The following is an 11,417-nucleotide window of genomic DNA, read 5'->3' as shown; positions in this document are numbered from 1 at the left end:
ATTTGCAGGGGCCTGGGGGTTTTGGGGGGAGCCAGGAAGGGTTAATTTGGGGTGTGGGGCTTTTTGGGGGGGCTCTTAGGGGGGTTGGGGGGGGCAGTGGAGTGTCAGATGGGTTGGGGGGGGCGGGGGGGCCTGGGGGAGTTTTGGGGGTCCCACGTGGGACTGGGAGGTTTGAGGGAGGGGTTTGGGGGGGGGTGGGGGAGGTCTTAATGCCCCCCCATCCCCTTAAATTTTGGGGTCGTCCCCTCCCCCAGGAGGAGGTGATCGGGGCTACGGGGGCCGCTACGAGGGACGCAGCGGGGGGGGCTACGGGGGCTCCCGCGACTATGGTGGCCGGTGAGGAGGAGGGGGGGGCACCCATGGGTGCTGGGGGGGGGGGGCATGGGTGGGTGCTGGGGGGGGGCCTGGGTATGCTGGAGGAGGGGCCGTGGGTACTTGGGGGGGGAGGGGGGTATCTTTTGGGTGCTTGGGGGGGCCCTGTGGGAGCTGGGGAGGTGGCTTGTGGGTGCTGGGGGGGGGGGGGGGGGCGTGGGTGTTGGGGGGGGCATGGGTGCTTGGGAGGCGGGGGGCTTGTGGGTGCTGGGGGGAGCTCATGGGTGCTGGGGGAGGGGGGGTCCTGGGTGTTGAGGGGCAGCTGATGGTTTTTGGGTGGTTCTGAGGAACTTGGGGGGGGGGGTCCCATGGGTGCTGGGGGGGGCCACCCGTGGGTGCTGACCCCCCCCCCCCCCCCCCCAGAAACCAGGGGGGTTACGGCGAGCGCTTCCCCTCCGCTTCCTACCGGGACAACTACGACAACTGAGGTAGGGGCACGGGGGGGGGGGGGATGGGGGGGGAACCCCCCCAAAATAGGGGGGGACACCCTGGGGACCCCCCCCCGCACCCATGAGCTCCCTCCCATGAACTGGGGCCTCCTGAAAACCTCCTGTCCTTGCAGACCCCCCCCCCAACCTCTCATTTTTTTGGGGGGGTGGGCACACAGGGTTTTCTGACCCCCTCAAATTATTTTGGCAGGGGGGTCCCTGACCCCCCCCCCCAATCCCTCAATTTTGAGAGGTCTGGGAGGAGTTGCTGCTTCCCTTAAATTATTTTGGGGCCCCCCCATTACATCCCCTATTTTTGGGGGGTGTGTGGAGATCTGTGAATCCCCCCTCCCCATTTTGGGGGGGCTGTGGTGTTTCTTGATCTCCTGCTAAATTATTTGGGGGGGGTGGTTTTGGGGTTCCCCCCCCCCCCACCATGTCCTCCATTTTGGAGGGGGAGGAGAATCACTGAGCCCCCCAAAACCCCCATTTTGGGGTCCTGTGGTGGTCTCTGCCCCCTCAAATTATTTTGGGGGGTTCTTGAGCCCCCAAACCCCCATTTGGGGAGGGGGCTACAGGGTGCCCTGCCCTCCCCAAATTATTTAGGGAGGGAATTTTGGATTGCCCCCACCGTCTCCCATTTTTTGGAGGGGGGTTGGGGTCCCTGAGCCCCCCAAACCCCATTTTGGGGGGTTGGGGGGAGGGATGACTCCCACCCCAATTATTTTGGGATCTCTCCTTCATATCCCCCGTTTTGGGGGGGTTGGGGTCCCTGTTCCCCCCCAAACCCCCATTTTGGGGGGGGTCTCTGAGTGCCCACCCGGCCCCTCCCCCGCTGATCTCCTTCTCATCCCCAGCTTGGACCCTCGGTGCTGGATTTCGGGGGGGCCCCCGAACCCCCCCGGGGTGGGGGGGACACACTGTCCCCTCCCCCCCGGGCCATGGATGGACGCCGAGGGGGGAGGGGGACATGGTGGGGGTGGCGGGTGGAGGGGGGGGCATGACCTCCCCCCAGTTTGTACTTCCTCAGGTCCTATTAAAGGTCAGATCCCTCCCAGGATTGTGTCTCTTCCCTGGTTTTCTCGGGGTGGGGAGCGTGTTCCTGCTCCAAGGTGGCATCTCTGGGGGCTTCGGTCCCCGTGGGGTGGCCCTGGTTGACCACAGGCTCTTCAGGGGTTTCGGTCCCTGGGGGGTGGCCCTGGTCCACCACGGGTCTTCCGTGGTGGGTTGAGGCTGTCGTGGGTGGTTCTGCTCCGCCGTGAGTTCGCTGTGGGCTTTATGATGTTGCTGTTCCATCATGGATGCTCCGGGGGCTATGGTGTTGCTGGAGTGTTGCTGGTCCACCATGGATCCTCCACAGGTTTCAGTTTCCATGTAGCGTCTTGCTCCCCCACGGGTCTTCCATGGGTTTTGGTTCTTCTAGGTTGTCCTGCTCCACCATGAGTTCTCCATGGGCTTCAGTCGCCATAGGGTGTCCCTGCTCCATCATGGGATCTCCAGGGGCTTCCGTTCTTCTTGGGTGTCCTGCTCCAAGGTGGGATCTCATGGGCTTCAGTCCCCATGGCGTAACCCTGGTCCACCATGGTTCCTCCATGGTTGGGTTGCAGCCACTGGTGGGTGTCCCTGCTCCACTATGGGTTCTCCAAGGCGTTCCTTTCTTCTGGGGTGTTGCTGGTCAACCGTTGGTCCTCCATGGTTGGGTTGCAGCTCCTCTTGGGTAGTCCTGCTCCATCGTGGGTCCTCCGCAGTTGGGTTGTAGCTGCTCCTGGATGTTTCTGCTCCACCTTGGGTTTGCATGGGTTGAAGTTCTTCTGGAGGTGTACTGCTCCGTCATGAGTCTTCCATGGGCTTCAGTCCCCATGGGGCATCTCTGCTCCAAGGTGGGATCTCCAGGGGCTTCGGTCCCCATAGCGTCATCCTGCTCCACCATGGGATCTCCGTGGTTGGGTTGCAGCCACTCTTGGGTGTCCCTGTGGGAGAGACTGAACTGTGAACCGTTTATCTCGAGCCGTTTGTCTCTGGGATGGCTTGTTGAAGCAGGACACTCCTCTGTCCATAAGGACGATTGCCAGGCCACTGAGGCATCCAGGGAAGGAGCTGGGCCGGAGCTGGGAAAGCATGGAGGAATGTGGAGACTACCATTGTCATGGAAACTGTAGTCTTTGAGATAACGTACTGGTTTCTGGTGTTGATCACGTGAAGGTCGTGTGGTAGACGAGACCTGTAGGGTGTGAACAGTACGTATGTGCGTGCATCGGACTATGCCCTCCAAAAAACGGTGGGGACAAGCCGTGGTGTGCACCCATCCCCAAAGAGTTGAAGCCCGAGGACCAACGGGACGCCGCTGGATCCATGGTGGTGACTGTTCTTGCAACTCTATCCTGACTGCTTGCTTGATTCCGGCCTTTTTCTTCCCTTCTATCCTACCGCTACTGTTTTCTATTTTTGATAATAAAAGCTGGTTCGGGTATACAGCATTTGACCTCGTTTGTGTCTTAATCTCGCTCTTGGGATCGTATCGAAACCTTCCCCAACGTTGGACTGGGACATTTAGAGTGGCATCACGGACAGGATCGCTTAAGACGAGAGTGCCGTACTGTTTCCCCAATACGTGAGACCTCTCAGGAATGTAAGGGTTGCGGGCTTACGTCGTGCTTGAAACTTTACGTGCCGCCTTCGTGCGATGACCTCTTCCCCCCTTTATACAAGATGAGCAATAGTAAAATTGCCCCTTTGGGGAAAGAAGCTTTGTTTGATTTTTTTTTTTTTAGAAAAACATAAAGCGTGACCCTCTGTGCCCAGGGTAGACTGGGCTCAGGGAAATTGGTGTAATCTGCAGAGTGGTGTCGATCGGGTCAGTTTACAGGACCAGTTTACAGTTGTCACTTTACAGGAAGACTCTGGAGTACGGTTGGGGAAAGGAAAAGCAGTTGTCTGTGCCGTTCTCATGCGAGTCTGGCCGCGGCAGTGGAGGGTAGGGATTGCCACCTCGCTGCAGAATCTCAGATTATTGAATCCCTCCAAAACCTTGTTCAGTCCCTTCTGGGACAAGTGATGGGATTAAAAAAACAACTTGAAGCAGGAAAGAACCAAAAGTGAAACATTTGCAAATCGCTCTGGGGCATCGCCTGTATCTTTCCTTGTAATTGTATATCCATCGGCTTCGGAGAATCGGGGAGTCCCCGTACAGAGGAGTCATTCGCTTGGGATCCACCAACATCGTCATCGGGGACTCCTGTGTAGGCTCCAATTTTCGATCGTACATCATCTGCAGACAAGCCACCTTCTGCACACTCTCCACTAATTGATCAACAGTCCCCATAATGGCGAGGGGATCCTTAAGAGCAATGGGAAACCTGGTGGGGATTTTGAAGTCCTAAGAACAGTCTCCACCCCTCCCAAGGTGACAGCATCCCCACAAGCTCAGGACATTTTAGCGCAGAGAAAACTTTCTTCAGAGGGATGTTAAACGGACAGAATATTTCTGTGCAATAAGCAAAGAGGGTTTAACCTGCAGGAATAGGGACCAGGACCTGGGGCTAGAAAGGGGTGCCCTTCTGAAGATGAACACGGCTCGATAGAAGTGCCTTCTAGTCTTGAGTGTTCAAAGACGACCAACTCGGGGCCTTGGCAAAGAAGGGCTGCTTTTCTCTTAAATTCCAGATTCTTGGAATCCTTGGGAAGTGCCTGACAGATTTACAAGATGTTCCTAAAAGCGCTCACGTGACTGGCTGTGCTCGTCAGCAAGCAGATAGTTGGCCAGAAGGGGTGTCTATGTCAGGCACTGCAGGACAGAGTTGAGGAAGCACATAAACGTTTGTACACGGCTTTTTAGCATCTTCACATTTCATAGAATCATTTAGGTTGGAAAAGACCTTCAAGATCATTGAGTCCAACCGGCAACGATGCGCACTAAACCATGTCTTGAAGTGCCTTGTCTACACGTTTTTTTGAATACCTCCAGGGATGGTGATGCCACCACTTCCCTGGGCAGCCTGTTCTGATGACTGACAACCCTTTCAATAAATAAATTTTTTCTAATATCCAAACTAAACCTCCCCTGGCACAACTTGAGGCTGTTTTCTCTCATCCTATCGCTAGTTACTTGATACAAGAGACCAGCCCCCACCTCACTACAGCCTCCTTTCGGGTAGTTGTAGAGAGCGGTCAGGTCTCCCCTCAGCCTCCTTTTCTCCAGACTAAACCACCCCAGTTCCCTCAGCCGCTCCTCAGAAGACTTGTGCTCCAGGCCCCTGTCGTGGTTTCAGCCCAGCCGGTAACAAAGGACCACGCAGCCGCTCGCTCACTCCTCCCGCCCCCCTCCGGTGGGCTGGGGAGGAGAATCAGAGGGGAGAAAAGAAAAAAAAAAAACCCAAACCCCCAACCTCGAGGGTTGAGATAAGGGCCGTTTACTGGGACAACACAAAAAGAGAAGTTACAACAACAACGGTACTAATGAAAGAATATACAAAACGAGTGATGCACAGCGCAACTGCTCACCACCTGGAACCTGACGCTCCGCCACTTCCCCCGCCGAAAGTTGAATGCACCCCCCAGCCCGCTCCCCGTTTATATACTGAGCGTGATGGCACACGGTATGGAAGAGCTCCTTGGCTAGTTCAGGTCGGCTGTGCCCCCCCTGACCTCCCAGGTTCCTGTAAAAATGAACTCTATCCCAGCGGAACCCAGGGCAGCCCCTCACCAACTCGGTTGCCCTTCTCCGGACGCGTTCCAGCAACTCAAGGTCTTTCCCGTCGCGAGGGGCCCAAAAATGAACGCAGGGCTCGAGGGGCGGCCTCACCAGTGCCCAGCGCAGGGGCACGATCACCTCCCTGCTCCTGCTGGCCACACTATTCCTGATACAGACCAGGATGCCGTTGGCCTTCTTGGCCACCTGGGCACACTGCTGGCTCGTCTTCAGCCGGCTGTCGACCAGCACCCCGACGTCCTTTTCCGCCGGGCAGCTTTCCAGCCACTCTTCCCCAAGCCCTGTAGCGTTGCGTGGGGTTGTGACCGAAGCGCAGGACCCGGCACTTGGCCTTCTTGAACTTCCTACGATTGGCCTCGGCCCCCCGATCCAGCCTGTCCAGATCTCTCTGTAGAGCCTCCCTACGCCTGAGCAGGTCGACCTTCCCTCCCAACGTGGTGTCGTTGGCAAACTTACTGAGGGCGCGCTCGATCCCCTCATCCAGATCATTGATAAAGATATTAAACAGAACCAGCCCCAATAGTGAGCCCTGGGGAACACCGCTTGTGACCCACCTTTTCTCCTGCCTCCAGGGTTTGTCAGCTTTCTGTCAGCCACAGCTTTGCCAGATTCCCACTCGAGGCGGCTGGAGGCAGTTTTGTTCCTGCCCTGATTGACTTGTGTAGTTTTGGGCTGTCCCCATGTCCTGGTTTCAGCTGGGATAGAATTAACTGTCTTCCTAGTAGCTGGTGCAGTGCTATGTTTTGAGTTCAGTATGCGAAGAATGTTGATAACACACTGATGTTTTCAGTTGCTCAGTAGTGTTTAGACTATAGTCAAGGATTTTTCAGCTTCTCATGCCCAGCCAGGGCACCTGACCCAAAGTGGCCAACGGTGTATTCCATACCATGGGACGTCCCATCTAGTTTAGGAACTGGGAAGGGGGGGGCAGGGATTTCGCCGCTCGGGGACGGGCTGGGTGGTGAGCAATTGCCCTGCGCATCATTTGTACATTCCAATCCTTTTATTACTACTGCTGTCATTTTATTAGTGTTATCATTATCATTATTAGTTTCTTCTTTGCCTTTACTTGGAGGGGTGTCCAGTACACTTGGAATCGATTGCCCCAGGGGTGGAAACACAGCCCCACCATTTGCCATGGACTGATCCAGACTGCACTGGAAAAAGGTGAAGCTCCGGAACACCTGCAATACATTGATGACATCATCATATGGGGCAACACGGCAGAAGAAGTTTTTGAGAAAGGGAAGAAAATAATCCAAATCCTTCTGGAAGCCGGTTTTGCCATAAAAGAAAGTAAGGTCAAGGGACCTGCACAGGAGATCCAGTTTCTGGGAATAAAATGGCAAGATGGACGTCGTCAGATCCCAATGGATGTGATTAATAAAAAAGCAGCTGTGTCTCCCCCGACTAATAAAAAGGACACACAGGCCTTCCTAGGTGTCGTGGGGTTTTGGAGAATGCATATTCCAAATTACAATTTGATTGTAAGCCCTCTCTATCAAGTGACCCGGAAGAAGAATGATTTTAAATGGGGCCCTGAACAACAACAAGCCTTTGAACAAATTAAACGGGAGATTGTTCATGCCGTAGCCCTTGGGCCAGTCCGGACAGGACAAGATGTTAAAAATGTGCTCTATACTGCAGCTGGGGAGAATGGCCCTACCTGGAGCATCTGGCAGAAAGCACCTGGGGAGACCCGAGGCCGACCCCTGGGGTTCTGGAGTCGAGGATATCGAGGATCCGAGGCTCGCTATACCCCAACTGAAAAAGAGATATTGGCAGCGTATGAAGGAGTTCGAGCCGCCTCAGAAGTGGTTGGTACTGAGACACAGCTCCTCTTGGCACCCCGACTGCCAGTGCTGGGCTGGATGTTCAAAGGGAGGGTCTCCTCTACACATCACGCGACTGACGCCACGTGGAGTAAGTGGATCGCATTGATCACACAACGGGCTCGCATAGGAAACCCCAGTCGCCCAGGAATTTTAGAAGTGATCACGGACTGGCCAGAAGGCAAAGATTTTGGAATGTCGCCAGAGGAGGAGGAGGTGACACGGGCTGAAGAGGCCCCGCTGTATAATAAACTGCCAGAAAATGAGAGGCAATATGCCCTGTTCACTGATGGGTCCTGCCGCATCGTGGGAAAGCATCGGAGGTGGAAGGCTGCTGTATGGAGTCCCACACGACAAGTTGCAGAAACCGCTGAAGGAGAGGGTGAATCGAGTCAGTTTGCAGAGGTGAAAGCCATCCAGCTAGCATTAGATATTGCTGAAAGAGAGAAGTGGCCAGTGCTCTATCTCTATACTGACTCATGGATGGTGGCAAATGCCCTGTGGGGGTGGTTACAGCAATGGAAGCAGAGCAACTGGCAGCGCAGAGGTAAACCCATCTGGGCTGCCGCACTGTGGCAAGATATTGCTGTTCGGATAGAGAAGCTAGTGGTAAAAGTACGTCATGTAGATGCTCACGTACCCAAGGGTCGGGCCACTGAAGAACATCGGAACAACGAACAGGTGGATCAGGCTGCCAAGATTGAAGTGGCTCAGGTGGACCTGGACTGGCAACAGAAGGGTGAGCTATTTATGGCTCGGTGGGCCCATGATACTTCAGGCCATCAGGGAAGAGATGCAACATAGAGATGGGCTCGAGACCGAGGGGTGGACCTGACCATGGACACTATCGCACAGGTTATCCATGAATGTGAAACATGTGCTGCAATTAAGCAAGCCAAGCGGTTAAAGCCCCTGTGGTATGGAGGGCGATGGCTGAAATATAAATTTGGGGAAGCCTGGCAGATTGACTATATCACACTCCCACAAACTCGCCAAGGCAAGCGCTATGTGCTGACAATGGTGGAAGCAACCACCGGATGGCTGGAAACATACTCTGTACCCCATGCCACTGCCCAGAACACTATCCTGGGCCTTGAGAAGCAGGTCTTGTGGCGACATGGCACCCCAGAAAGAATTGAGTCAGACAATGGGACTCATTTCCGAAACAACCTCATAGACACCTGGGCCAAAGAGCATGGCATTGAGTGGGTGTATCATATCCCCTATCATGCACCAGCCTCTGGGAAAATTGAGCGATACAATGGACTGTTAAAGACTACATTGAGAGCAATGGGGGGTGGAACCTTCAAACATTGGGATACACATTTAGCAAAAGCCACCTGGTTAGTCAACACCAGAGGATCTGCCAATCGGAGTGGCCCTGCCCAATCAGAATTTTTACATACTGTAGAAGGGGATAAAGTCCCTGTAGTGCACATGAAAAACATGTTAGGGAAAACAGTCTGGGTTACTCCTGCCTCAGGCAAAGGTAAACCCATTGGTGGGATTGCTTTTGCTCAAGGGCCTGGGTGCACTTGGTGGGTGATGCAAAAAGATGGGGAAGTCCGATGTGTGCCTCAAGGGGATTTGATTTTAGGTGAAAATAGCCAGAATTAAACTGTATGATATTAGTTGCTATATAACCCTGCTACTGTATGTTATCATTACTATAATTGTTATATGCTATATCCATAGTACTATAGTAAGAATCACTTGGATCAAGCAAGAAAGAACTGTGATAAAACTGAGCAAAGCGCCGTAGAGGTGGAACCAGAACTGACTCCAGCATACAACAATCCAACGGTGCACACCATCCTCCTGCTGCATCAAATGTCATCTGCTCCGCACACCGCACAGAAGCCCAATTCTGCTCTACCGACTGAGAGGACTTTGCACCATCCCTTCCGCCCAGACAGACTGGTATGACAGATGGAGCCCAGAGTCGGAAACTAAATGAACTCAACAAACATTTTATGAATGTAACCCATGAACTAAAGAACTGATATCTCTGTGTGTATATACTTTTCATATATATATATATCATTGTTCATATGTCTCAAAGGGATGGAAAGGTGGTGATGATTGATCAGAATGTAACTAAAGGTATGGGAACTGAGCATGACGTCAATGGTATAGAATAAGGGGTGGATACTGTCCTGGTTTCAGCCGGGATGGAGTTAACTGTCTTCCTAGTAGCTGGTACAGTGCTATGTTTTGAGTTCAGTATGTGAAGAATGTTGATAACACTGATGTTTTCAGTTGTTGCTCAGTAGTGTTTAGACTATGGTCGGGGATTTTTCAGCTTCTCATGCCCAGCCAGGGCACCTGACCCAAAGTGGCCAACGGTGTATTCCATACCATGGGACGTCCCATCTAGTATAGGAACTGGGAAGGGGGGGGCAGGGATTTCGCTGCTCGGGGACTGGCTGGGTGTCAGTCGGCGGGTGGTGAGCAATTGCCCTGCGCATCATTTGTACATTTCATTCCTTTTATTACTACTGCTGTCATTTTATTAGTGTTATCATTATCATTATTAGTTTCTTCTTTTCTGCTCTATTAAACCATTCTTATCTCAACCCAGCAGTTTTACTTCTTTTCCTGATTTTCTCCCCCATCCCACTGGGTGGGGGGGGGAGTGAGTGAGCGGCTGCGTGGTGCTTAGTTGCTGGCTGGGGTTAAACCACGACAGGGGTTAGGGGTTAGGGGTTAGGCTTAGGGTTAGGTTTACGGTTAGGGTTAGGGCTAAGGTTAGGGTTAGGGTTAGGGTAAGAGTTAGGGTAGGACTTAGGGCTAGGGTAAGTGGCTAGGGTTAGGGTTAGGGTTTAGGGTTATGTTTAGGGTTAGGGGTTAGGGGTTAGGCTTAGGGTTAGGGTTACGGTTAGGGGTTAGGGGTTAGGCTTAGGGCTAAGGTTAGGGTTAGGGTTAGGGTTAGTGTAAGCGTTAGGGTTAGGGTTAGGGTTAGGAGTTAGGGTTAGGGTTTGTATTAGGTTAGTTTTAAGGGCTAAAGTTAGGCTTAGGGTTAAGGTTGGGTTAGGGTTAGGATTAGGGTTAGGCTAGGACTTAGAGCTAGGGTTAGGGCTAGGTATAGGGTTAGGGTTTAGGGGTTAGGCTTAGGATTAGGGTTATGTTTAGGGGTTAGGGGTTAGGCTTAGTGCTAAGGTTAGGGTTAGGGTTAGGGTTAGGGCTAGTGTTAGGTTTAGGGTTAGGGTAAGAGTTAGGGTTAGGGTTAGGGTTAGGTTATGTTTAGGGTTAGGAGTTAGGGTTAGGGTTTGTATTAGGTTAGTTTTAAGGGCTAAAGTTAGGCTTAGGGTTCAGGTTGGGATAGGGGTAGTATAAGGGTAAGGGTAGGACTTAGGGCTAGGGTTAGGGCTAGGGTTAGGGTTAGGGTTAGGGTTAGAGTTAGGGGTTAGGGTTATGGTTAGGGTTAGGGGTTAGGGGTTAGGCTTAGGGTTAAGGTTACGGTTAGTGGTTAGGGGTTAGGGTTAGGGCTAAGGTTAGGGTTAGGGTTAGGGTTAGGGCTAGGGTTAGTGTTAGGGTTAGGGTAAGAGTTAGAGTTAGGGTTAGGGTTAGGGTTAGGTTTGGGTTACGTTTAGGAGGTAGTGTTAGGGTTTGTATTAGGTTAGTTTTAAGGGCTAAGGTTAGGCTTAAGGTAAAGGTTGGGTTAGGGTTAGGATTAGGGTTAGGGTACAACTTAGGGCTAGGCTTAGGTCTAGGGTTAGGGTTAGGGTTAGGGTTTTGAGTTATGGTTATGGTTAGGGGTTAGGGGTTAGGCTTAGGATTAGCGTTACGGTTAAGGGTGAGGGGTTAGGGTTAGGGCTAAGGTTAGGGTTAGGGTTAGGTTAAGAGTTAGGGTTAGGGTTAGGGCTAGGGTGAGGGTTAGGGTTAGCGTTATGGTTAGGGGTTAGGGTTATGTTTAGGGTTATGGGTTAGGGGTTAGGGGTTAGGCTTAGGGTTTGGGTTAGCATTACGGTTAGGGGTTAGGGGTTAGGGTTAGGGCTAAGGTTAGGGTTAGCATTAGGGTTAGGGTTTGTATTAGGTTAATTTTAAGGGCTAAGTTTAGGCCTAGGGTTAAGGTTC

The 11,417-nt window shown here is 52.8% G+C and overlaps 1 protein-coding gene and 1 long non-coding RNA gene across 2 annotated transcripts; both read left to right on the top strand.

The window, feature by feature from the left end:
• Positions 1 to 256: 256 nt before the first annotated feature.
• Positions 257 to 1,852, top strand: LOC142028396 (uncharacterized). The gene is made up of 3 exons (XR_012649575.1): positions 257 to 336; positions 736 to 800; positions 1,658 to 1,852. It is a non-coding gene; the product is annotated as an uncharacterized LOC142028396 (long non-coding RNA).
• A 373-nt stretch (positions 1,853 to 2,225) lies between these two features.
• Positions 2,226 to 9,916, top strand: LOC142028394 (uncharacterized). The gene is made up of 2 exons (XM_075022271.1): positions 2,226 to 2,334; positions 2,508 to 9,916. The coding sequence occupies exon 2, from the start codon at positions 6,879 to 6,881 to the stop codon at positions 8,142 to 8,144; it is 1,266 nt and encodes a 421-aa protein (XP_074878372.1). The 5' UTR covers positions 2,226 to 2,334; positions 2,508 to 6,878; the 3' UTR covers positions 8,145 to 9,916.
• Positions 9,917 to 11,417: the final 1,501 nt, after the last annotated feature.

Source organism: Buteo buteo, unplaced genomic scaffold, assembly GCF_964188355.1.
Source record: "Buteo buteo unplaced genomic scaffold, bButBut1.hap1.1 HAP1_SCAFFOLD_331, whole genome shotgun sequence".
Classification (NCBI taxonomy): domain Eukaryota; kingdom Metazoa; phylum Chordata; class Aves; order Accipitriformes; family Accipitridae; genus Buteo; species Buteo buteo.
Note: the sequence above shows the minus strand (reverse complement) of the source record. Positions and strands in the feature narration are given on the sequence as shown.

Bases quoted from the DNA above. Each gene is read 5' to 3' on its own strand.
- LOC142028394 (XM_075022271.1), top strand. From the start codon at position 6,879: ATGGATGTGATTAATAAAAAAGCAGCTGTGTCTCCCCCGACTAATAAA.